This window comes from Saccostrea cucullata, unplaced genomic scaffold (genome assembly GCF_032062105.1).
Source record: "Saccostrea cucullata isolate Sc308-1 unplaced genomic scaffold, CSIRO_AGI_Scuc_v1 ctg7913, whole genome shotgun sequence".
NCBI lineage: Eukaryota > Metazoa > Mollusca > Bivalvia > Ostreida > Ostreidae > Saccostrea > Saccostrea cuccullata.
In genome coordinates, this window is record NW_026927391.1 from 1 (window position 1) to 27087 (window position 27087).

The window sequence follows — 27087 nt, forward strand, 5'->3', positions numbered from 1 at the left end:
ATAGACTGAAATATTCTCTTCCAAGCCAAATAAATCTTATACATTAGAGATAAAGTCAATGAAAAGTGTTATTTATTTCATTCACACGAGTACATCGTGTAATTTAAATAAAAGTATAAAAGGGTTGCTTCAATTTTACGATTTTATTAATTTTTTTAAGGTGATGCTTTATACCCTAGACAAGTCGCCAATGAATTCAACGCCAGTCTTGCTATACTACTGAATCTTTTGGGATTGTTCTCGGCACACTGTGCGGCCAGAAAAAACAAAGGAACAGCTAGGATGGCGCTTATATCTATTGTGCTACAGGCTTATTCATGTATGTATTCTACGAAATTTGCTTCACTTAGAGGGGTAGATAAACTAACCTTAGTTACCTCATTATCTGCTCATTAGAATATAATTTAATTTTACTTGTAACACGTCATTTGAGTGGATAAAAGATTTTATCCATTTTGTACAATATAACTTGCCTACATCACAACGAGTTACGTCAAAAAAACGTATTACTCCGCTTGACGTTACTTTTAAAATTTAATCAATGTGAAGCCTTATTCTGGGGGAAAATTGTCTCATTGTCTGCACTGAAATTAAATTATAAGGAATGAAGCTGATTTCAACTTATATTATACGATATAACAAAACTTGGGGCAGTTTACGCTTATTTATAAACCGCTTCGCGGTTTATAAAGCGTAAACTGCCCCAAGTTATGTTATATCGTATAATATAAGTTGAAATCAGCTTCATTCCTTAATTAAAGTAATGTCATTAAAATTTTGCTTTTTCTGAGATTTGTTATTAAAAAAATATTACAAACGGAAATTATGAAATGTTAATATAATTCATTTAAAGTGATTTTTTTAAATTTAAAAAAAATCCAAAGCAGTAAAAACATTCGACTTTTTAGATTGTATTTACAGACAAGTTCATCACAGCAACCCTGGAATTTGCAGACAACTTAATTTAAACAGGATAGTAGATATTCTTGTAACACCAATGTTTTTGGCAGTAGTTTGCCTTGGTTTTAAAATTGATCGTAGTGGACTTTTCCTACATCAACAATGAAAATTAACTGTGGAAAAACTGGTCACCTCACTGGTCATACATTTCAGTCGTCTGTAATCAGTAAAGCACAGGATAAACAAGAGGCCCATGGGCCACATCGCTCACCTGAGAAGCTTTTACCATTCTGTTCTTTACCAGATTTCCCCCTTAAGCTTGTTATACATAATGCATCCCCACCCGACCCCACTGATCATAATTTAGACATTTTGAAATCTACACTACCCCATGATCCTTCCATGGGCACATATTTTTCAGCTTTTTTGGCCCAGTGGTTTCTGAGAAGAAGGTTTTCAAAGATATTTCCTATATATTTCTATGTAAAACTTTGATTCCCTATATTGGCCCCACCCTTTCCCCGGGGGTCATGATTCCTAAAATTTAGAATTTACACTACCCCAGAATGCTTCCACATAAGCTTCACTTTTTCTGGCTCAGTGGTTCTTGAGAAGAAGATTTTCAAAGATTTTTCCTATATATTTCAATGTAAAACTTTGATTCCCCATTGTGGCCCCACCCTTCCCCCGGGGGTCATTATTTGAACAATTTAAAATCTACATTACACCAGGATGCTTCCACATAGGTTTCAGCTTTTCTGGCCCAGTGGTTCTTGAGAAGAAGATTTTCAAAGATTTTTCCTATATATTTCTATATAAAACTTTGATTCCCCATTGTGGCCCCGCCCTTCCCCCGGGGGTCATGATTTGAACAATTTAAAATCTACACTACCCCAGGATGCTTCCACATAAGTTTCAGCTTTTCTGGCCCAGTGGTTCTTGAGAAGAAGATTTTCAAAGATTTTTCCTATATATTTCTATAATATGTTGACGGTGCGACCGTTAGGGCGAGCGCGGATACTTATCCAGTTTTCATTTAGATCGGACTCGTCAAACCGCACGTGACATTCAGCGCGTTTTAGCCTCTGACGTCATATGACGTCGTATGTATTTTGCATTATCAAAATCAGGCCTAAACAGGGCTGATTTTAAATGATGAACCGTTTTATTGACTATTTTCTGCAACAATTTCATTAAATCAGGGCAAGGTTTTTAATCGTTTAACTTTTTGTTCCTATTCTCGCGAGAACGTTGCTTTAGCGTTGTGTACTAAGCGTTGCATTGTGGGTCAAAATTACGGCGTCAAAAAATTCCATCGAATGAATGTGCAGTAGTCCGAATTTTCTCTTCGCACAGGCGTTGCTTTAAGAGCTCGCAGTGACGAGCGTCGCTTCGCGACGCTCGCTGCGCTCGCTATAAAACTTTGATTCCCCATTGTGGCCCAGCCCTTCCCCCGGGCCTCATGATGTGAACAATTTAGAATCTACACTATACCAGGATGCTTCCACATAAGTTTCAGCTTTTCTGGCCCAGTGGTTCTTGAGAAGAAGATTTTCAAAGATTTTTCCTATATATTTCTATATAAAACTTTGATTCCCCATTGTGGCCCCGCCCTTCCCCCGGGGGTCATGATTTGAACAATTTAAAATCTACATTACCCCAGGATGCTTCCACATAGGTTTCAGCTTTTCTGGCACAGTGGTTCTTGAGAAGAAGATTTTTAAAGAATTTTCCTATATATTTCTATATAAAACTTTGATTCCCCATCTGTGGCCCCGCCCTTCCCCCGGGGGTCATGATTTGAACAATTTAAAATCTACACTACCCCAGGATGCTTCCACATAGGTTTCAGCTTTTCTGGCCCAGTGGTTCTTGAGAAGAAGATTTTCAAAGATTTTTCCTATATATTTCTATATAAAACTTTGATTCCCCATCTGTGGCCCCGCCCTTCCCCCGGGGGTCATGATTTGAACAATTTAAAATCTACACTACCCCAGGATGCTTCCACATAAGTTTCAGCTTTACTGGCTCAGTGGTTCTTGAGAAGAAGATTTTCAAAGATTTTTCCTATATATTTCTATATAAAACTTTGATTCCCCATTGTGGCCCAGCCCTTCCCCCGGGGCTCATGATGTGAACAATTTAGAATTTACACTATACCAGGATGCTTCCATATAAGTTTCAGCTTTTCTGGCCCAGTGGTTCTTGAGAAGAAGATTTTCAAAGATTTTTCCTATATATTTCTATATAAAACTTTGATTCCCCATTGTGGCCCCGCCCTTCCCCCGGGGGTCATGATTTGAACAATTTAAAATCTACATTATACCAGGATGCTTCCACATAAGTTTCAGCTTTTCTGGCCCAGTGGTTCTTGAGAAGAAGATTTTCAAAGATTTTTCCTATATATTTCTATATAAAATTTGATTCCCCATTGTGGCCCCGCCCTTCCCCCGGGGGTCATGATTTGAACAATTTAAAATCTACACTACCCCAGGATGCTTCCACATAGGTTTCAGCTTTTCTGGCCCAGTGGTTCTTGAGAAGAAGATTTTTAAAGATTTTTCCTATATATTTCTATATAAAACTTTGATTCCCCATCTGTGGCCCCGCCCTTCCCCCGGGGGTCATGATTTGAACAATTTAAAATCTACACTACCCCAGGATGCTTCCACATAAGTTTCAGCTTTACTGGCTCAGTGGTTCTTGAGAAGAAGATTTTCAAAGATTTTTCCTATATATTTCTATATAAAACTTTGATTCCCCATTGTGGCCCAGCCCTTCCCCCGGGGCTCATGATGTGAACAATTTAGAATCTACACTATACCAGGATGCTTCCATATAAGTTTCAGCTTTTCTGGCCCAGTGGTTCTTGAGAAGAAGATTTTCAAAGATTTTTCCTATATATTTCTATATAAAACTTTGATTCCCCATTGTGGCCCCGCCCTTCCCCCGGGGGTCATGATTTGAACAATTTAAAATCTACATTATACCAGGATGCTTCCACATAAGTTTCAGCTTTTCTGGCCCAGTGGTTCTTGAGAAGAAGATTTTCAAAGATTTTTCCTATATATTTCTATGTAAAACTTTGATTCCCCATTGTGGCCTTGCCCTACCCCTGGGTGTCATGATTTGAACAATTTAAAATCTACACTACCCCAGGATGTTTCCACTTAGGTTTCAGCTTTTCTGGCCCAGTGGTTCTTGAGAAGAAGATTTTTAAAGATTTTTCCTATATATTTCTATATAAAACTTTGATTCCCCATCTGTGGCCCCGCCCTTCCCCCGGGGGTCATGATTTGAACAATTTAAAATCTACACTACCCCAGGATGCTTCCACATAAGTTTCAGCTTTACTGGCTCAGTGGTTCTTGAGAAGAAGATTTTCAAAGATTTTTCCTATATATTTCTATATAAAACTTTGATTCCCCATTGTGGCCCAGCCCTTCCCCCGGGGCTCATGATGTGAACAATTTAGAATCTACACTATACCAGGATGCTTCCATATAAGTTTCAGCTTTTCTGGCCCAGTGGTTCTTGAGAAGAAGATTTTCAAAGATTTTTCCTATATATTTCTATATAAAACTTTGATTCCCCATTGTGGCCCCGCCCTTCCCCCGGGGGTCATGATTTGAACAATTTAAAATCTACATTATACCAGGATGCTTCCACATAAGTTTCAGCTTTTCTGGCCCAGTGGTTCTTGAGAAGAAGATTTTCAAAGATTTTTCCTATATATTTCTATATAAAATTTGATTCCCCATTGTGGCCCCGCCCTTCCCCCGGGGGTCATGATTTGAACAATTTAAAATCTACACTACCCCAGGATGCTTCCACATAGGTTTCAGCTTTTCTGGCACAGTGGTTCTTGAGAAGAAGATTTTCAAAGATTTTTCCTATATATTTCTATATAAAACTTTGATTCCCCATTGTGGCCCCGCCCTTCCCCCGGGGGTCATGATTTGAACAATTTAAAATCTACACTACCCCAGGTTGCTTCCACATAGGTTTCAGCTTTTCTGGCCCAGTGGTTCTTGAGAAGAAGATTTTCAAAGATTTTTCCTATATATTTCTATATAAAACTTTGATTCCCCATTGTGGCCCCGCCCTTCCCCCGGGGGTCATGATTTGAACAATTTAAAATCTACACTACCTCAGGATGCTTCCACATAAGTTTCAGCTTTACTGGCTCAGTGGTTCTTGAGAAGAAGATTTTCAAAGATTTTTCCTATATATTTCTATATAAAACTTTGATTCCCCATTGTGGCCCCGCCCTTCCCCCGGGGGTCATGATTTGAACAATTTAGAATCTACACTACCCCAGGATGCTTCCACATAAGTTTCAGCTTTACTGGCCCAGTGGTTCTTGAGAAGAAGATTTTCAAAGATTTTTCCTATATATTTCTATATAAAACTTTGATTCCCCATTGTGGCCCAGCCCTTCCCCCGGGGCTCATGATGTGAACAATTTAGAATCTACACTATACCAGGATGCTTCCATATAAGTTTCAGCTGTTCTGGCCCAGTGGTTCTTGAGAAGAAGATTTTCAAAGATTTTTCCTATATATTTCTATATAAAAATTTGATTCCCCATTGTGGCCCCGCCCTTCCCCCGGGGGTCATGATTTGAACAATTTAAAATCTACATTATACCAGGATGCTTCCACATAAGTTTCAGCTTTTCTGGCCCAGTGGTTCTTGAGAAGAAGATTTTCAAAGATTTTTCCTATATATTTCTATGTAAAACTTTGATTCCCCATTGTGGCCCAGCCCTTCACTCAGGGGTCATGATGTGAACAATTTAGAATCTACACTATACCAGGATGCTTCCACATAAGTTTCAGCTTTTCTGGTCCAGTGGTTCTTGAGAAGAAGATTTTCAAAGATTTTTCCTATATATTTCTATATAAAATTTGATTCCCCATTGTGGCCCCGCCCTTCCCCCGGGGGTCATGATTTGAACAATTTAAAATCTACACTACCCCAGGATGTTTCCACATAAGTTTCAGCTTTACTGGCCCAGTGGTTCTTGAGAAGAAGATTTTTTAATGACCCAACCCTATTTTTGTCTTTTCTTGATTATCTCCCCTTGCGAGGGGATATGTCCCTTCATTTTAACAATTTAAATTCCCCTTCACCCAAGGATGCTTTGTACCAAGTTTGGTCAAAATTGGCCCAGTGGTTCTTGAGAAGAAGTCAAAAATGTGAAAAGTTTACAGACGGACAGACAGACGGACGGACGGACGGACGGACACAATGTGATTAGAAAAGCTCACTTGAGCCTTCGGCTCAGGTGAGCTAAAAATACATGTGGCAGTCTCTATTTCTTTAATTTCTATTTCACTGGCATATATTGAGTCGTTGTATGACCCAGGAGTCAGCTCAACAAAGACCACAACGCTATTGTCAATGTGGAACTTTTATATCTTAGAATCTCAACTTCAGAGATATAGTATATGTTGAATTAAAATTATTTTTAAGGATGTAATTTATTGTTTATGAAGAATTGGTTAAGAGTTCTGAAAGATTTAGTCTTATTACATTTAATACTATATTTTCAGTTTTTGTAACATTCGGTTTCATTATGGACTACCTTGTGATCTACATCCTGGCACAGAGACACGACTCTGAATACACTGGATACACCTACGTCACAAGCAGCACACAGATGCCATATTCCTTGATCATCACTGGAGTAGCCTTATTCATTCAAGCTTCTGTCATTATGTACTTTCTTGCAAAGTTATGTCGTCTGCTTGACGGGACTTTACTAAACAACGAATCGCCACCCCCGTATCAGCCACTTTTAGATAATGATGGGGGCGGCCATCAATACACATACGGGACTTCTAACGAAAATCAACATCCGGTACCTAATGCTCCTACAGATTATCCCAGAAACAACAATCCATTTGAAGAAAATACCAATCAGCGATTCAGGAATGAGAGCAATGCTTAACTGATTGATTTAGTGATTTAGCCACTATATAGCACTGAATTTGATAATTTCAATAAGAAAACTTCGTCTCTATGTACAGATATGTTGGCATTATATCAGAAAGGAATATGATTATATCATCACAAATTCTACCCAACGAGGGCAAAAACATTTCAGATCATAATTTAAATCAAAATTGGATTACAAACGTTGAACAGTTTGCCAGTACCTGTGCTTTAATTCAACAATGTCTTAATAGTTGAGCTATAAACATAAATAATTATTTTTGGTCTAATTCTATCTGATCTTACTTTAGAAATAGATACTTTCATCATCTATGGCCAAGAATAAGGTCTAAAATATTGAATATAATCTTTGTAACAGAATTTTTGTTTGAAAAAAGATCTAGATCAATTAAAATTTGCTGTTTAGTGTTTACTGATGCATGCTATAAATGTGTCAAGGAGAGTCAAATAGACCTTTTAACATTTTAAAATTCAACATTTTTCTTTGTACTAAGAAAGGCACACTCGTTCTGAAAATCTGACAATATTCACAAAAGTAAATCAAAAGTCAATTAAAGGAAGACAGAAACATTAAAATTGATATGCTTAGTATTGCTATAATTTTTATTGTATTCAAAATCCTTAAAAATTTCACTTATACAATAACTTAACTATTTTACATATAACAAATTTTCATCTTCTTTGCTTGCAAATAAACATTTAAACATTTAATACTTCTTTATCTTTGGGTTACATTGATTTTAATTCCGTATTTTGCTCTCATAACAAGTTCTGGAAATTCTTCGTACACGTGACCTTCCACCAATTCCACTTTGAATCTGGAAATAATAGTTCATGATCATGGTTATGCTTTTGTTTACTTCTAAAAATATTAATGATAAAGTATATTACATATATTAACAAATAATTTTTCCTTTATCATTTTACATTACCTTTTCACTAAAGCAGCAATCATAACTTTTTCTTCATTCACTGCAAAATTCTGCCCGATGCAATTTCTGATAAAAACATGTTAGAGTTGAGAAAACTCTCTTTTTATATATCTCCTGTATATAAAAGGTTGGCTTGAATTTTATCAAAAAGTAGAAGTGTTCTATGTGCACACACAATAAGGGTATACATTTCTCTAAATGTTTCAATTTTCCTTCAGTACATGTATAAAATTTGATAAACCAACTGCTTTTAATACCATGAAAATCATACTGTGCTTTTTAAATTTTTCCATGAGATTTGCACAACACTTATCCAGGACATTGTAAGTAAAATGGTACTCAGTATTTTAGCCTTAAAAATTATAAAACCTGAAACCCTTCTGAATACATGTATTTGAGTTCCTAAACTTTGCTTAACGAAAAGGGATAAAAATTGTTATAAAATGTAATAATAAAACCTGGAGCCCCTTAAAAAAGGACTTGAAATGAATAGCTTTCTATACCTGGAACTCATTGAAAACAAAATGCAGTTGTAATTTGTACATGGAGTTTGCTGAAAATGTACAAAATAATTTGGATCTTTATACTTGGGGCCTGCTGGAAACTGAATATTATTGCATGTGTCTCTTTACCTGGAGCTACGTAAAACTGAATATTATTGTATGTAGTTCTATACCTGGGGCCTGCTGAGAACGGAATATAATTGTACGGATCTCTCTCTTGTCTCTTTTCATCCTCAAACCTCGAAGGTCGAAATTCCTTCAATAATCAAAGCATGTATAGGATAAAAGAAGCGTTATTATGTATTTTAATGCATTTTTATGGTCCTATGATGGAAGGTAATTTTAAACTACCGAATCATCATGTGTACAATACATTTCATCTAGAAATTGTGACGTCACGCCTCATATCTTTACTTACTACTCCTTTGTTGCTATGACAATTACGTTTACATACCATGTGATCAGGCCAAACGTCTGGATGATGATTGATTGCATGAATTAAAATGTTGACTTGAAAATGTGCAGGAATCTCTACCCCATCTAAAACCAAGGGCTTTGTCAGCCAACGACTTATAAAAGGCACAGGACTGTGCATTCTCATAACCTCCTTCAGAAACATCGAGGTGTACTTTAACTTATTAAGATCTTCCCTGAAGAAAGTAAGAAAACATCAGAATTAATTAAAAACTTAATTTACAATTTCAAATTGAATCGGTTGAGCAAGCAAACACCAATTTGCTCATTTACATAACATATTAATAAATTTGTTAAATTTTTTTAAGATGAAATTAAAATTATTATGTTGTTTTCAAATCCACTATATATTTAATTCATAACAAAGAACTATATGCGGTATATTGCATATGTTTGCCCCCACAAAAGTCAAATTTTGAAAACTTCCTGAAATGTGCTGAATTCAATAAATTGTACGAGAAATATAAGTTAACAGAAAATATTATAGTTCCAGAGCAGTGTATTCACAATTTCTGTTATTATGACGTCACAAACTAGTCCGATTTTATATCCTTTTTCAGAAAGAGGACAAAATGGACAAAATTTCAACAATTTAAGCTTTAGAATTTATAGAGCGCATGTGTGTTCAGGAACAATATTGACATATTTCATTGATATTATCATTCTACACATTATATCAAAATATCTATCCTGAACACACATGCGCTCGGTGACTTTTATTCAAAATATCGACGAAATATGTACATTTTTCTGCAAAATTCATAAAAAACTGAAATTACGTCATATTTGTGACGTCATTACGTACATATGACGTCATTACTTATGAAATTATTCTGTGCTTTGAAGTCAGCATATACTCCCCTGTTTAAGGACTTGATTAAATATTACTCCATCAAAGTTTGATTTTGGGGGGCAAATGTTGGTTAATACCGCATATAGTTCTTTGACTGAAGTAGATACTGATGAGAATTTCAGTGAAATTAATAGGTTACAAACTGGTCGATGTTTAATACACATGTATTTAATTTCTCTCAAAATGCAACCTTATCAACAGAGATTTCGTTTGAAATCAAAAGACCATTCAATAGGTTTTTTCTGTCATTGTATCCAAATTGAAGGAATATTCCAGATCTTCACATATCAAAAATTTTACATTCTGATGTTTTAAGTTATTTTGCAGATAACAAAATGATTATATAAGGAATTTTGTAAGTGGAAATGCTAAAAATGAGATAAATTCAGCTGCTTTCACAACATTCAGCCTCCACACCATGTAACTTGTGGTCTGCCATCTAGAACTGACGTCACTTCCTGGTAAACCTTTTCCTGTTCTTCTGGATACTTGGCTAAACAGTAAATAGCCCAACTTATAGCCGATGCTGTTGTATCGTGTCCTGTAATGAAAACAGATTTTCCATCACCAATACTCAACTTTCCTCCCCGTTTAATTGGGGGATAAAAAAAATCTGTGAATACTGTTTGACATTTTTAAAGAACGTACTGCTTTAAATTTAATTTCTTTCTAGACGAATGTTTTATTACATTTGAAGAATAAAAAAAAATTGACAATTTCATCAAAACTTCACAAGAAATATGTGTTTCAAATGATAAAAGGTTTTTGTGACTATTTACACCAATTTTTACCTTCAAAAAGGAAAGTATCCACCTCTGCCCTGATGTCCTGGTCATTTAGACCTTCCCCATTCTCATCTTTAGCCGTGATCAAAATGTCTAAAAAATCTAGCCTTTTTCCCGCTCTCTTATTGGTATCCATCTCTGTCTGCAGTGTGTACTCATATTACAGAAAATAACCATAAAAACTATGCTAAAGAGAAAATTGCAAGATATAAATTAAACATTTTTAATACCAAAGCTTTCCTACGAGAAGCGATAATTTCATCAGCAAACCCATGAACATAGTCGATGAGACGCTTGTATTCCCTGCCCATGGATGAGAGCCAAAACAAAACATCCGGATAAAGCCATGGACATCTGAATTAAAATAGTTAAAAAATCACACGTATATGTCTTTGATACTAATTCATTTTTTGAAATATAATGCAAATAGATACTTACAAAGTCCTTTGAACGGATAGATACCCCAGTCGTCGGACAGCCTGTACATATGGGTGACTATCTCTGTGAAAATTTAAAAAAAAATGCTTTTTTCTGAAGGGGACACTCTTGATACCCATGATTTTGTTCCAAATAAACTCATAAATTATTTTTTTCATAGACAAAGTGATAATTTTAAGTACAAAAAGTGTTATACGTGAACCTGATCAAATTATACAGAGGGAGGCTCCCCGTTTTTAAATGATATCGAATTATATTCTTTCTTGAGGATTAATTTCGTAATTTTAATATTCAGTCAAACCCATACCCCTTTTCCTGTACCTGCCCGGAATAGGACAACGAACATCTTAACATGGTATCCAATGTAGCCAGTGATATGTGGCTGTAGATTTCTATCGCTTCTTTTGAATCACAAGCTTTTTGTAATTTTTTCTAATAATTTTAAACAAGGAAAACCATCAATACATAATTTTCACAAATTCAGGGAAGGGAGAATTGAAATCTCACAATAATGCTGCTTACGAGAAATATATTGGCGACATCGTTGTAGATCTGGACATAAGGTCTGAGAATGTCAAAATGAAAGGCGGGAGTTAGCAGACGACGATTTCTCTCCCATTTCTTCCCGTCCGACAGCAATAGACCGTCACCTTATCATTGCAAGGAAAGATTGTTACGATGAACACGTGAACAAGTGTCTGAAAAGAATCTAAAATAAAGCGTCGGATGATTTCTCCACTTCCACTTACCTAACCAAGGCAAGATCATCCTATAAGCTCCCCCAAGGTTATATTTGACTTTTGGTTCAGAAGATTTTAGCAGGATTTTGGCCGTGTCGGGATGGCATGTGGACAAAACAGGATAAAAAAACATGATCCACCCGCTAACGAGCCTCGCTTTGGTTTTCTCCACCGTGACAGAAACCAGTTTGAAGAAGTCGGCCATATCATTTATCTATCAAAATAATAATGACGACTAAATATTAATTCGAATAATTTAATGTATACCTGACAACCTTAGTATAGTTAACTAAAATGAAAATTTTGAAACATTAAAAATTAGCAGATATTATTTAAATTAGTTTAATTTCGAAAAAAAAAATTGAATGTCTAGGAAAAAAATTCTTCACACAAATTAAAAACTTGTAGGAACTAACCACAATGTTTGTCTCCTACAATCATTCCAATACTTTTATAATTGAAGTACTGACAATGATCTGATCATAATTGCATTTTTAAGATCACTAGCTTTGAGAAACAATATTATAAATAGACAACAGAAGGAACTTAGAAGGTGGTTAATTGAAATTTCAGAATACTTCTCAGTTCGTTGTCATTTTTCTTCGACTCTACTTTTCAAAGTTAAATTTATACGTTCAAAGACGCAACAACTGGCAACAGTTAAAAACACAGTATGTTATTTATGTGAATATATCATCCTATTGCATAATCTATTTTCCAAGTTGTTTACAAATGATTTCATACATTGAATACAAAGATGTTAACATTGATGCATACTCTTTTCCATTCATTTTGTATGCCGACTTCTTCAAAATTCGAAGAAAAAAAAGAAGGTATAGGGGTATGGAAGGGAATTACCGCCAAAAGTCTATGTATCTTGCTTTTATTCTTATTCTGCCTACTTCTTTATGCTTTGTTATTATTGTAATTATATGTCACTTTATTGTTTTCATATTCGTCTTTATTACATTTCACTTTGACTTTTATCCTTCTTCATTTTGCCCTTACTTCTATGTTGCTTTAGTCTTGTAAATTCATTTTACTTTCTTTTAAATTGATACAGTTCTTAAATGATTATATCTATTACGAACGTTAACTCAATCACGCAAACAATGAAGCATATTTAATGAATTAGTGCCGCATTATAACGCTAGGTGGCAGGGGTGTTCGCTAAGAGTGTTGGTAAAATTAGGTAAGCAAACCCGGGCCGGGGTTATTCGAGTTTTTTCAATTTTCTGCCTTAATACTTTATCAATCAAACTTAAATTTTTAAATACTGATGTTTGTTATAAGTTCAGGCCTAGGTATGTACCAGATACATGCCATTCCCTCAGAAGTCTCGCTAGATGGTAAGATTTCCCCTGGAAGACTGACTACATAGTACTAATGCTTTCTTCGGAAGACTGTACAGTGGGACTTCCCCTGGGGAAGTTTCAATATATAGCTAGTCTTCCGTGGAAAATCTCGCTGTATAAAACAATTCGTCCCCCTTCTAAGCAACTCCTCCCCCGAATAGTTTTTTTAAATCGTAAATCAATGTTTATATAAACTAACGTTTTCAGTTTTTGAACAAAAGTTATCCGTTCTATATGAATAGATATTTAAATAATATCATTTTAATAGTGTTTTATAATTAAATCAACTTAACCATTTAGTTAAACATAGATAATCTTCACGAGTACATATGGATAATGACTCTTTCTCTCTCCCCCTCTCCCCTCCTGGATGCAGTCGCCCGCGTGGCACTGTGGTTACGGCGTCTGCTCTATATTGAGTCACGAAGTACAGTAGTAAGGAGTCGACCAATACGTCGTTGGTTCGAATCCCACTATAGGACGCGGAGTTCGGTCCTTCGGATGAGATCTAGACCGTATTATCCGAGGTCCCGTGTCGCAGTAGGTGCTGGCACGAAAAAAGATCCCTCACTGCTCAATGGCTATAAGTGCCGAGTATATAGGACAAATTTGAAGCTCTCCACCGGCAAGAGGTGGCTTCTTCATTGAGTGAAAAATTCTCGAAAAGGAGATTTTACAATGTCTCAATATATATACTGACTTTCGGGTGGACGACCTCCTATGGGGTAAGTAGGGAGGGTGGCCACGAAACATTTTCCTAAACGTAACTTTTTACTACTGGAAAAGTTCAGCGAAAGGCTTGTTGCCCCCCATCCCTTACACTTTTTGTTGAAGTACTAATAGTCAACTTATATATTAAAAGTCATGTACTTAGTGGCATATGAGTAAAATTTATTACTGAAAAAAGTTGACGACCCCTCCCCTTCACCACCACCAAATAGAATTTTCGAGTTTTAAGATTTTTTTTAGCTCTCCTGGTTGATGAGAAACACGGTGCGTACTAAAGATATTTTTTTTATTGAAAAGTGCTATTTTAATATAAAATATTAACGCAGAAAAAAAAGACCGGAGTGTTTCTAGTATGCCTGGGTGCATGTAGTCTGGTTCCGACTTCGCCTTCCATGCGCGGATCTAGAAGGGGGGAGGGGTAGGACCCCCTGGAATTTACAAGGTTACTAAAACAAGGAAAAAAGATAACCCCCCACCCCCCCACGAAATAGAATTTTGACGTTTGAGCGAGTTTATGTTTTTTTCTTCTGTTTATGCTTGTCAAGAAAATTCTGGGATTGGATTTTTTTTTGATTGGGTTCCCCCCCCCCCGGAAAAAATTCTGGATCCGCGCCTGCCTACCCATAACGCTCCTCACTCCTTTGCAAAGCCCTGTCCCTAGAATCACGCGCATCAGCAGTTACTATCTGTCGTGAAATAAAGTTCAGTTCAGTGGAAGGTTCTGAAAAACAACCCAATTTGTCAAGGTTAACCAGTATCCAAATATTGAACATTTTTTTATCAATTAAACTGAAATTCAAATATCCAACAAATAACTTTAGTAGGATTATATTTTTCAGGCGAGAGAAGAGTGACGTTGCATCGTTTTTGAAAGTGGGGAGGGGGGCAACAAGAGAATAAATATTCAAGTTACCCGGCTGAAAACAACTTGACAAGCGCAAAATAAACCCCAGGAAATTGTCCAAACTTGAAAATACATAGACGTCGAAACCGGGGAGGGGGGGGGGGGGGGCTTAGCCCCACTTCTTTCCAAAGATAGACTTACGCAAGTGAGTTAAGGCTACTTATAGAGTTTTCTAAGCAAATTAATTAATTAAGACCCATTATTGCTATACATACCGCAAAGAAAATGTTAAGACTTGTTTTCTAATACATTTTAGGTACCCACGATATGCGACTGCCAGTACACATTATGACGTCATATTATGACGTCATCGACCTTTACTACACAAGTTTATAAGAAACATAAAAAAAAATAGCTTCGGCGCAAGGGCATACCTTACTTTGTTTTACAAAAACAAGGTATAAAGAAAAGCAGAATATCCCAAAGATTTAAGATACTGCTGCACAAATGTCGACACTGCAATTGTTTAGTTACTATTCGTACAGTTCTAAGTTAAAACAGGGTAAAAATGTACAGTCCAGTGTAAGTTTAGTAAAATTTTTATCGATTGAAGAAGAGGATAGGATTTGTGCAGCAATTTTATTTCTTTTAAGAATATTTTCCTTACTATTATACTTTCTTTATTTTAAATTAAATAGGATATGCCCTTGCGCCGACGTTGTTTTTATTTTGTGTTTTATTACATTGAATGGGAAAGAACTATGACGTCCAAATATGACGTCATACTGTGCACTTGCAATGATATACTGTGGGTACTAAGTATGTATAAGAAAATCAATTTGAACTTTCTCTGTACATAAAATCTACAATTTATGCATTTTTATTAGCTCATTTGAATAGGAAACCCATATCTAGCCTTAACTCACTTGCGTAGTATAGACATTGAACATTCCTGCGTAGGTTTAGCCCCCCCCCCCCACTTTCCATGGACACGATGCAGTAAAGGTTTAAAATGGGGAAAGTGGTGGAATTTGGAAAAAAAACTTTGGCACTGGAGTTCGAACCTTCAACCCCCCCCCCCCCCCCCCCCCTCCTCACGAAATAGGATTTTTGTGTTTGGAAAATGGACATTTCTTTTTTTTTTTTTTTGCTCGTCAGGTTTTTGTTTAGAAGGTCTAAAAAAAAAATCTTACACTTACCCCCCCCTCCCCACTTTCAATTAGCTTCCGACGCCAATGAAATCCTATTTCGGGGGCGGGGTGGGTTTTGAGTTAGATTTTACTTCTTCTATAAAATCAAATTTAAATTTTCTTCCTACTATACGTACTACATTTACTTATTTGACCCTTACTCTTACAAAAAGCGGGTCGGCCTTTTAATGAACATATTCAGTATAGTATAAAGTTATGTCTGAAAAAAAGAGGTCGCTATTCCTGTGTGCCCAGAGAAAATAAATACGGAGATGGATCGGGTGATCGGATCCGGCCTTCAGAAGTTCGATTGATAAAGTACTAAGGCCTATTGAAGAATCTCGAATACCCCGACCCGGGTTTGCTTACCTAATTTTACCAACACTCGTAGCGAACACCACACCACCCAGCGTTATAATGCCGCACTAAATTTTGACGGTTTGACAACTTCCATTCGTCTTCATTGAATATGCTTCATTGTTAGCGTGATTGAATTAACATTTGTAGTAGAGATAATGTTAATAATTTATTTAAGAAACTGTTTAAGTTTAAAAGAAAGTAGAATGAATTTACAAGAATAAAGCAACATAGAAGTAAAGACAAAATGAAGGATAAAAGTCAAAGTGAAATGTAATAAAGACGAATATGAAAACAATAAAGTGACATATAATTACAATAATAACAAAGCATAAAGAAGTAGGCAGAATAAGAATAAAAGCAAGATACATAGACTTTTGGCGGTAATTCCCTTCCATATAGGGGGTGATTATTAAATGCTCTAACATTTTTTCTTGTCATATGAAATAAACAAAGTTATAAGGTCTTTCTTTAGGAGAGTGAAACATAAACAAAATTAGAAAATAAATTCCTTTATAACACAAGCGTTATTCCAAAAGATGTTGTTTTAACATTAAACATAAAAATGCAGCTTAGAGCTTAATCATATGCCCTAACTACTGTTTGTTTAAATTATGATGTTTTTTTTTGTGTTGTTTCTAATGAATGCCACAGTAATAATAAGCAATGTGAACCCTTTACAGGCATCACCTTCATAAGATTTCAGTTTTTGTAACAATTATTATAGTGCTCTATAACTATTAACTAAGAAGCTTACAATTCATTACATACCAGATGCAAATGTCCCCATATGGGATGCCATTGTTCAAAAGAGGTGATCTTTGCAGTAACCTTGCTCCATTGTTTATATCTATGTACATGCTGAATTATAAGTAAAATGGAAAAGACTACTGCTCCAATCAGCAAGGTAAGTAGAATCATGGCTGAAAAACCCCCTGTTCAGATAAAAAAAAAATAGTGTCACGATTAGCTCTCCATAGTGTAATTTCTAAATGTTCATGGATAAAACATAGTGCTCAGATATTAATTCATTTTGATTAAGGATTAAATAACAGATATTCGAATCTTATTGTGGATTAATTTATCTTTAAATATCATTTTAAATAGAATTATCTGAAAAGCTTCGACACACCTTTCAAACGGAATAACTTTTCCTCTTTACTAGGGTACCTCTACTTAGTCTTATGTAAACAAACTGCATTATAACGTACTGGAAGTTGTAAGGGTCATAAATACGTACACTGCCCTTGCCTGTCTATACGAGTTTAATAAATGTATCGTTTGACGATACTTACTCGGAGACTTTGATGTTCAAATAATAAACACTTTCAGATTTGTTTTTAAAATAACAGTGCATGTTCGTTTATGGGTATCCGACCCATATTAGGACCAAAATTTCTAACCTTAAATATCAATTGCTTGTCAGATATCCTGATATTATTTTAAAGCATTTTAGAGTAGAAAGGGATTTACCAAGAGACATTTTCAAAAATGTTATTACCTAAGCAGAAATTAATTATTGAAGATTGTATTGAAGTCTATGGAAGGAAGTAAGTTTTTTAAGATAAAAAAATAAATGTTTCAAATATCAAAAAATGCTGTGGTGGAAAGATGTATTTGATCATTGGGAATAGAAAAACAATTAGAAATAATTTTTTTACCAGTCAGATTTTTTAAAATTAATTTTATTGAGTAAAATCAAAGGGAAATAACTCGTCAAGGGCAGGAAAAGGTCATAAATTAGGACATGTCCCACTCTTACATTCTGATACTAAAGGATGAAAATTAGTTCTAAATACACGAGTATTTAGCTCATACATATCTATTATACATTCAATTCTATTGAATCTGAGGCTAATATGGATCGGATACCTTATATTAATTTGAAGCGGGGAAAATATACAATATAGGCCTTTCAACTAACTTTTCAAGTTGCACATATGTTAAAGAACATTTCATAGATAGATTTATTAACAAGTACATGAAATTATCAAATAAGAATAACTTATGCATACCTTTAATTAAAAAGTTTAATTATTTGTAGTTGACTACCTCAATGTGTTTTATGTACAGGTGAAAAAATGACCTTGACTAAATGCCGATTTATGAGTTATCGTTTATAGGAATGACATTTTGGCTGCTTCAGCATTGCTATCGTTATGTACACAAAAGGGTTCCTTACATTGTTTTGTTCACAAAAGTACGTGTACAAAAAAGGAGCATGACTGCACAGTACCTCTAATAACAGGGTCAAATGAATGGGGAACAGGCTATATTCAATATTTTTAACTCTCTTTGACGATTGTTATGAAGAAGAAAATATAATATCATGTTTTTTGTGTGTGCACTTTTGCACTTCCTGTATAGATATATAATAAATTATATTTTTACAAGTAAGAAGGATATGGAGATAACGAACAGTATTCAATCTCAAAGTCCATAAAACAATACAAAATAAGAGCAGAGCAAACATGGACCTCCGAGGAGCCACGGAGGAGTGAGCATCCCCTGCTGAACGGTCACATCCGCCGTGTGCCCATTGTCATGATCGTGAAATAACGGAAAAATCCGTCGTCAATTCAGTGTATAAATAATAGACTAACAATTCGTATGAAAAACGTCAGTAAATGCAACAATTAATTATCTTATTTGTGTTACTAAGCACGAAGAAGAACGACCGAGTATAAAAATTTAATCAGGTTAGAACTAAGAAGGAGGGTAGATTTCACTTTTTATTTTAATTAAAAATTTTACTTAGATGTAATTAAACGGTGTCCGCAAATAGAATATAAGTATAGTAAATAAGTTTAACATTAGTGCTAAATTTTAAAACCGCTGGATTCTACTGACAGCAAAGATACACCTGGGAAATGCTAAATTAACAAGAGGCCCAGGGGCCACAGCGCTCACCTGAGCACATCGGGCTTGAATTTACTCCCCCCCCCCCCTCCAGCCCCTCCAGGCGTTCATCATTTGAACAAACTAGAATCTACACTACCTGAGGATGATTCCATATAAATATCACTAATCATAGATTTGAAGTACTTGAAAAGAAGATTTAAAAGGTTTCCCTATATATCCCTATGTAAAACTTGGGTTGGCCATTTTGGCCCCACCCTAGCCACGGGGGTCATGATTTGAACAAACTTGAATCTACACTACCTGAGGATGATTCCACATGAGTTTCATCTTTCCTGTCCTAGTGGTTCTTGAGAAGAAGATTTTTAAACAATTTTCCTATAGATTCCTATGTAAAACTAGGGTCGGCCATTTTGGCCCCACCCTTGCCCCGGGGGTCATGATTTGAACAAACTTGAATCTACACTACCTGAGGATGCTTCCACATGAGTTTCATCTTTCCTGGCCCAGTGATTCTGGAGAAGAAGATTTTTAAAAGATTTTTCCTATATATTCCTATGTAAAACTTGGGTCGGCCATTCTGGCCCCACCCTTGCCCCAGGGGTCATGATTTGAACAAACTTGAATCTACACTACCTGAGGATGATTCCACATGAGTTTCATCTTTCCTGGCCCAGTGATTCTGGAGAAGAAGATTTTTTAAAGATTTTTCCTATATATCCCTATGTAAAACTTGGGTTGGCCATTTTGGCCCCACCCTTGCCCCGGGGGTCATGATTTGAACAAAATTGAATCTACACTACCTGAGGATGATTCCACATGAGTTTCATCTTTCCTGTCCTAGTGGTTCTTGAGAAGAAGATTTTTAAAAAAAATTTCCTATAGATTCCTATGTAAAACTAGGGTCGGCCATTTTGGCCCCACCCTTGCCCCGGGGGTCATGATTTGAACAAACTTGAATCTACACTACCTGAGGATGATTCCACATGAGTTTCATCTTTCCTGGCCCAGTGATTCTGGAGAAGAACATTTTTTAAAGATTTTTCTTATATATTCCTATGTAAAACTTGATTCGGCCATTTTGGCCCCACCCTTGCCCCTGGGGGTCATGATTTGAACAAACTTGAATCTACACTACCTGAGGATGATTCCACATGAGTTTCATCTTTCCTGGCCCAATGGTTCTGGAGAAGAAGATTTTTTAAAGATTTTTCCTATATATTCCTATGTAAAACTTGGGTTGGCCATTTTGGCCCCACCCTTGCCCCGGGGGTCATGATTTGAACAAACTTGAATCTACACTACCTGAGGATGCTTCCACATGAGTTTCATCTTTCCTGGCCCAGTGATTCTGGAGAAGAACATTTTTAAAGATTTTTCCTATATATTCCTATGTAAAACTAGGGTCGGCCATTTTGGCCCAAACCTTGCCCCGGGGGTCATGATTTGAACAAACTTGAATCTACACTACCTGAGGATGATTCCACATTAGTTTCATCTTTCCTGGCCCAGTGGTTCTTGAGAAGAAGATTTTTAAAGATTTTTCCTATATATTCCTATGTAAAACTTGGGTCGGCCATTTTGGCCCCACCCTTGCCCCGGGGGTCATGATTTGAACAAACTTGAATCTACACTACCTGAGGATGCTTCCACATGAGTTTCATCTTTCCTGGCCCATCGGTTCTGGAGAAGAAGATTTTTTAAAAATGCCATTAATTTTTAACAAATTTATGATTATCTCCCCCTGGAAAAGGGCGTGGCCCTTCATTTGAACAAACTTGAATCCCCTTCACCCAAGAATACTTTGTGCCAAGTTTGGTTGAAATCGGCCCAGCGGTTCTTGAGAAGAAGATGAAAATGTGAAAAGTTTACGACAACAACGACTACAACAACGACAACGACGACAACGACAGACGACGGACAAATTTTGATCAGAAAAGCTCACTTGAGCCTTTGGCTCAGGTGAGCTAAAAACTGACTTGCTTATAAACAGTTAGATACTTCGGACCTGCTCTAAACAAGTTTCAGCAATGAGTTATCGTTCAAAACAGCGAACCCTAGCGGCAGTTGAAAGGCCTATATACAGACAGTTACAAACCTTAACATAATTCTGATTGCACTAAGATATGCAATTATTGCTGTATTCAACTACTCGTACATGTTTGTAAGATTATCGATTTTGTTGTAACATCACATTATTCGTCATTAGTCTATCTCAGAGATAGTACTCAGAGCATATTCTTGATTACTTGCACTGTTTTGAGACGTACACAATATTTGCAGGTTATTGGGGAATATAGCGATATAAGGTTAACTTTAGAAAAAGGTTTTATTGCCTTCTCCTAACTCGGCCTGAAAATATTGGGTCGGTAGGTACATGCAGGTTAGAAAATTATTTTTTTGGCAGAAAATTTCTATTTCAATACCAGTTTCTCAAATTTCATATATTATCCAGAGTACATATAAACACAAATTGCTTCCTGGAGGTTAAAAAACTTTGGCATATCACACGCGCCACCTTCCTTTTGCAATGATGAAATAAATAGAACATTTCGTTGTCGAATTTAGTACAGAAACAAAGCCTAATGGAATACGTCGGCCATAAGAAGGTCACATTAACGACCAAAGAAATTACCAAATTCTTACTTCAATCAGACGATTATTTTGAAATATCAGTAACATTAACTTCTCTTTCAGCAGCCTATCTCGGCTTTAAAATCATTCGTATTAGATAATATTTTCGTTTTTCATACCAATAACTAGAAATCAGTTTTTTTTTAAACTTTTTAATTTGCCTTCAGAATATTTATCATACCTGGTCATGACAGGTATGTTTGGTCAATAGGAGATTCTTACTCCTCATAGATATCTGAATCCACTTCGGAATTTCCGAGGTCCGAGCTCTCTGCCCTGTACACAGATTACATCGTTTGCAATTTTTAAAAAAATCGATCCCTTTTCCTTATCTTCACCTTTTTTTTGTTAAAAATAAATTTTCTTTTTATAGTGCATTTTGATAGAAAACAAATACTATCTGGCAAAGTAGAATTTCTTTTACACCATATACAAAGTAAAAGTTTGCTTTTCATGGACAAAATTGTAGAAGCTTCACAAAAATTAATGTTAGGAATATTTTGTGTCTGCTGTGTACTACCTTATTCAGTACTACTACTACTCTTATTCAGTAATGACCTTTTTCCTTTCATTTTTTTTTTAGGAAAATGCAAAAGTCATATGAAAAAACAAAACAATTAAGAGATAAAATAAAACTTCAAATTAAAATGTCCAGTTGGTAAGACTTTAATGCGTTTTATTTCTTCTAACATTTTCATAATAAGATGACCATCCATATTTGCATATCATGAAGTTATTGCGTGCTTCAGGAATTTTGCAAGGGTAAAAAGCTTCATGTTAATCTTCATTTTATTTTTAATTTAAAACACATTTCTAGTCTGAGTATTGAAATATAATACATATTTAAATAAACTTGAAGTTCTTTCTCTTAAATAAGTGAATATTAAAAATGAATTTGTGAATGTAAACCAGACGTCCATGAAAAGAAGCAAACGAGATATAAAAGTTGATACACAATTAGCCAAAATAGAATGACAGTAACCCCTACAGAAAGTATGAGATACAAGCTTAGTTAGAAGAAAACATTTCGTACTGCTACAACCATGAGTGCATAAACAGATTTTCTTTAAAATAGTTAACCTTTTGCAATATATTATCTATTTGAACTTCAAAAGTATTCCTCATCTACATTTATCAACACAAACCATTCATCAAAAATAAAACATTTATCACTCCTTTATCTTTGGTTAACTTTGATTTTAATTCCGTATTTTGCTCTCATTACTACTTCTGGATATTCTTCATACACGTGACCTTCCACTAATTCCACTTTAAATCTGGAAAATATTGTTTCTCAGAATATTTTTTCACTGAAATATTAATATACATGTTTAAACAGGCCCTACGATTTATATTTGATATTTTTGCTGTACCTTTTTACTAAAGCAGAAATCATCACTTTTTCTTCATTCACTGCAAAATTCTGCCCAATGCAATTTCTAAAGGAAAAAAAAGTGAGTTTACAACGAGTCTGGCCATAAAGCTTTCCTGCGTACTATAATGTATCCGGTTTTGTAATATAATTTAGACGTGTTTCATTACATAAATGCACAGAATAAAAAAATAAATAAAAATAAAACAATCTTGTTCAAAGACAAAATTCTCTGTTTTCAAAGATCTCTGATCTTATATAAAATTTGATCAGTATTCAACATTATACTCTGATTTCGTTTTGTGGTGTTGCGTGTTGTGGCTTAAAAACCAAAATGTCAACTTCTTTACCTGGATCCTGCTGAAAAGGGAATATAAGTGTAAGGATCTCTTTCTTGTCTCGTCTCATTCTCAAACCTCGACGGTCGAAATTCCTACAATAACCGTAGTATATGTAGGGTAAGAGAAGCATTAATTCATATTGTCTTATACGAAGAGCGATCATTTTAGATACCAGTTGGGTAATATTTTCTATAACTTATCAATTGTCTTCCATCAGATTCATACTTGTCTCCATGAAAATGTTTACGTACCATGTGATCAGGCCAAACGTCAGGATGATGATTTATAGCATGAATTAAAATGTCTACTTGAAAATGGGCAGGAATCTCTACCCCATCTAAAACCAAGGGCTTCGTCAGCCAACGACTTATAAAAGGTACAGGACTGTGCATCCTCAGTACCTCCTTCAGAAACATCGAGGTGTACTTCAACTGATTAAGATCTTCCCTGAAAAAGTAAGAACAATTTTGATTAATATCAAAATTTAAAATAACGCTTGTACTTTTGCATCGAATATATTGAGGATCGAGATAATACCAATAAGGCTAATGACAAAGCATCTGTCACTGAGTACATTATATACCGGTACTATTCTCACCTTTTGCCTAAAACTTAGAGGATGAAATAAATAATGATTTGTAAAATTCCTTTAAAATCCTTTTTGTGGCACAATGGTAAGAATGTTTGCTCTAAAGAAATGTAGTAAGCATCTGATCCTTTACTCTCGCTCGGATTCAAATCCAGCACGAGAAGTGGAGGTAATAGCACAAAGAAGATCCTCCTTGCTCAAATGTCGTTGGTGCCGATCATAATTCTTACTTTGCAGCCTTTCACCTGCAAGTGGTGGCATCTCAATATGTGTGAAAAATTCTCAAGGGGACACTAAACACATAAACAAAAGGGACATAAGGAATTAAAAAAAAAGGAAGCTGATGTCAGTCGGGATCTTCTCAACTCTTTATCTCCTCACCATGAGACTTGTGGTCTGCCGTCTAAAACTGACGTCACTTCCTGATAAACCTTTTCCTGTTCCTCTGGATACTTGGCTAAACAGTAAATGGCCCAACTTATGGCAGATGCTGTTGTGTCGTGTCCTGTAAAATGAAAATGATTTGATATCAGATACTAAGCCTTTCATGCCTTGATTTGTCATCGATAACAATATTTACCTTCAAAAAGGAAAGTATCCACCTCTGCCCTGATGTCCTGGTCATTTAGACCTTCACCATTCTCATCTTTAGCCGTGATTAGAATGTCTAAAAAATCTAGCCTTTTCCCCGCTGTCTTATTGATATCTTTTTCTGTCTAAATAATGTACTCATATTACAGAAAATAACCAAAACATGCTCAAAAGATAATTGCAAGATAGAAATATACTTTTTAATACCAAAGCTTTCCTACGAGAAGCGATGATTTCATCAGCAAACTCGTGAACATAGTCGATGAGACGCTTATATTCCCTGCCACTCGGTGAGAGCCAAAACAAAACATCCGGATAAAGCCAAGGAGATCTTAATTATATAATAATAAAAATCATATGCATATGCATATGTATATGTCTTTGATACTATTTCATAATTTGAAATATAATGCAAATAAATACTTACAAGGTCCTTTGAACAGATAGAAACCCCAGTCGTCGGACAGCCTGAACATATGGGTGACTATCTCTGTATAGATTGATAATGGTAATATTACTTTATGAACAAGAAAGTCTTAATGCTAAATACTGGGGAGGTTTTCATCTTACACAGTATAACATAAATCATTCAATTCACATTTACTTTGAAAAACCAAACCACATTCATCGTACAAGGGTTTCAAGACAACTTGGAAAAAAAGGGGAAAAAAGCTCGGAGTGGGGAAATTTCAAACTTTTATCAACATAAATCGACAATCTAATTACAATATGTTGTTAATTTTGACAACAAAACAAAATCTTACCCCTTTTCCTGTACCTGCCCGGTGTACGACAACGAACATCTTAACATGGTATCCAATGTAGCCAGTGACACGTGGCTGTAGATTTCTATCGCTTCCTTTGAATCACAAGCTTTTTGTACTTTTTCCTAATTGAAGTAAAATTTAAGAAATAACTACATGTATTGCATTGAACATGGATTTAGGAACTATGGAAAGAAAGATTTTTTTAAATTTTGAAAACTTTTGGACTTACGAGGAATATATTAGCGACGTCATTGTAGATCTGAACGTAAGGTCTGAGAATGTCAAAATGGAAGGCGGGAGTTAGCAGACGACGATTCCTCTCCCATTTCTTCCCGTCCGACAGCAATAGGCCGTCACCTTGCCATCAAAAGGAAAGCTTTTTTAACGGTGATTAGGTGAAAAAGTGGATGTGAACTGCAGAAAAATATCAGATGTTGTGATTTCTCTACTCCTACCTAACCAAGGCAAAATCATCCTGTAAACTCCTCCAAGGTTATATTTCACTTTTGGTTCAGAGGACTTAAGCAGGATTTTGGCCGTGTCGGGATGGCAAGTGGAAAACACAGGATATAAAAACATGACCCAACCGCAAAGGAGCTTTGCTTTAGTCTTCTCCACCATGACCAAAACCAGTTTAAAGAAGTCGGCCATGTCATTTACCTTTAAATAATGATGACAAAAAATTAAATTAAAGAGGTTGAAAGGTCAATAAATTCTAAAATATGCCAAGCAGACATAACTGGCTAAATCTGATATGATAAAACACCTGATATGAAAATATCTGCTTAAAAAGTAAGTAGAAGGTGTACACTCTGTCTGCTTTGCTAAGTAAAATAAAACGGCCAAAAGCAGCCATGGAAACGATTTGGCAAATCCCTAGCAACCCCCCGAAGTAATCTGTCGAGTACAAAGACCATGAGGAAATTCATTTTTGCAGAGGAAGATAAAATACCATAATGTGTTTTATATTTGCAGTTTTTTAAATTGCATTAATATTTATTATGTGAACCATGTGGCTACAGGCTACATCATATTGTCATGTTATATTCCTGTTTTGTTTCTTTTCCCCAGTGTTTTAACTTTAGTTATTTAATTCATCACATCCTAATGTATATGTGAATTTGTGAAGTGTGATTATTATTTTTAATATAATTTTTTCTATCTCTGTTGATGTGTGACAATCACTCTAATGTGATTTTAATAGGATGGGAAGTTTAGAAAACTATTTAAGTGTTCAGAACATAATTAACTGGGAAGTTAGCCATTTAAGTACATACCAGATGCAAATTTCCCCATATTGGATGCCACGGTTCAAAAGAGGTGATCTTTGCAGTAACCTTGCTCCATTGTTTGTATCTATGTACATGCTGAATGATAAGTATAATGGAAAAGACTACAGCTCCAATCAGCAAGGTAAGTAAAATCATGGCTAAAAACTCTCTGTACAGATAAAAAAAAAAGTGACACGATTAGTTCTCCATAGGACGATTTCTAACATTTATCTGTTCATCGACAAAACATGGCAAACTAAAGCATTTTGATTTAGGATTAAATAACAGATACCTGAATCTTTGTATGGATTTATCTTAAAATATTCTTTAACAATAGAATGGATGGATAAACTCAGCAACACCTTTCAAGCGGATTAAGTTTTCCTCTTAAAAATGCACTTCAACCTGTAAACAATATTGTAAAAATACTGAAAGCTGTAAGTGTCATATAATTATGGTTTAAAAGTTTGGCCTCCTTACTTAATAGAGAACATGTTGTCGCTCAATGCGAGATTTTAATATGCATCTGATACATGTATACAAATTACATGTATCTTCTTTTAGGAAATCATATTTTGACTTCCAAAAAGAATATATATCTT

The 27087-nt window shown here is 35.4% G+C and overlaps 3 protein-coding genes across 3 annotated transcripts; 1 reads left to right on the forward strand and 2 right to left on the reverse strand.

The window, feature by feature from the left end:
- Window positions 1-157: 157 nt before the first annotated feature.
- LOC134274323 (uncharacterized) lies at window positions 158-7278 on the forward strand. Its single transcript, XM_062756593.1, has 2 exons — window positions 158-319; window positions 6459-7278. Exons 1-2 carry the CDS (start codon window positions 283-285, stop codon window positions 6854-6856), a joined length of 435 nt encoding a protein of 144 aa, XP_062612577.1. The 5' UTR covers window positions 158-282; the 3' UTR covers window positions 6857-7278.
- A 300-nt stretch (window positions 7279-7578) lies between these two features.
- LOC134274324 (cytochrome P450 4F8-like) lies at window positions 7579-17218 on the reverse strand. Its single transcript, XM_062756594.1, has 13 exons — window positions 17194-17218; window positions 16833-16996; window positions 11596-11800; window positions 11369-11496; window positions 11154-11278; window positions 10847-10909; window positions 10639-10762; window positions 10415-10550; window positions 10041-10164; window positions 8751-8946; window positions 8470-8552; window positions 7794-7859; window positions 7579-7679 (listed from the first exon to the last, which is right to left on the reverse strand). The coding sequence occupies exons 2-13, from the start codon at window positions 16980-16982 to the stop codon at window positions 7580-7582; spliced, it is 1500 nt and encodes a 499-aa protein (XP_062612578.1). The 5' UTR covers window positions 16983-16996; window positions 17194-17218; the 3' UTR covers window position 7579.
- Window positions 17219-22467: 5249 nt separating this feature from the next.
- On the reverse strand, window positions 22468-26668 carry LOC134274325 (cytochrome P450 4F8-like). The gene is made up of 12 exons (XM_062756595.1): window positions 26492-26668; window positions 25670-25874; window positions 25444-25571; window positions 25212-25336; window positions 24875-24937; window positions 24655-24778; window positions 24437-24572; window positions 24238-24361; window positions 23519-23714; window positions 23277-23359; window positions 22928-22993; window positions 22468-22831 (listed from the first exon to the last, which is right to left on the reverse strand). The coding sequence occupies exons 1-12, from the start codon at window positions 26639-26641 to the stop codon at window positions 22732-22734; spliced, it is 1500 nt and encodes a 499-aa protein (XP_062612579.1). The 5' UTR covers window positions 26642-26668; the 3' UTR covers window positions 22468-22731.
- Between the last annotated feature and the right edge of the window lie 419 nt (window positions 26669-27087).

What these genes read in the sequence shown, in the direction of transcription:
- LOC134274323 (XM_062756593.1), top strand. Translation starts at nt 283, where the DNA reads ATGGCGCTTATATCTATTGTGCTACAGGCTTATTCAT. An exon ending in TGTGCTACAGGCTTATTCAT is followed by an intron (nt 320 to 6,458) that starts GTATGTATTCTA and finishes CTATATTTTCAG; the next exon opens with TTTTTGTAACATTCGGTTTC.
- LOC134274324 (XM_062756594.1), bottom strand. Translation starts at nt 16,982, where the DNA reads ATGATTCTACTTACCTTGCTGATTGGAGCAGTAGTCTTTTCCATTTTA. An exon ending in ATGTCGCCAATATATTTCTC is followed by an intron (nt 11,279 to 11,368) that starts GTAAGCAGCATT and finishes TAAAATTATTAG; the next exon opens with AAAAAATTACAAAAAGCTTG. An exon ending in GGGCAGGTACAGGAAAAGGG is followed by an intron (nt 10,910 to 11,153) that starts GTATGGGTTTGA and finishes AAATTTTCACAG; the next exon opens with AGATAGTCACCCATATGTAC.
- LOC134274325 (XM_062756595.1), bottom strand. Translation starts at nt 26,641, where the DNA reads ATGATTTTACTTACCTTGCTGATTGGAGCTGTAGTCTTTTCCATTATA. An exon ending in GATGATTTTGCCTTGGTTAG is followed by an intron (nt 25,572 to 25,669) that starts GTAGGAGTAGAG and finishes TTTGATGGCAAG; the next exon opens with GTGACGGCCTATTGCTGTCG. An exon ending in CTATCTGTTCAAAGGACCTT is followed by an intron (nt 24,779 to 24,874) that starts GTAAGTATTTAT and finishes TATATAATTAAG; the next exon opens with ATCTCCTTGGCTTTATCCGG.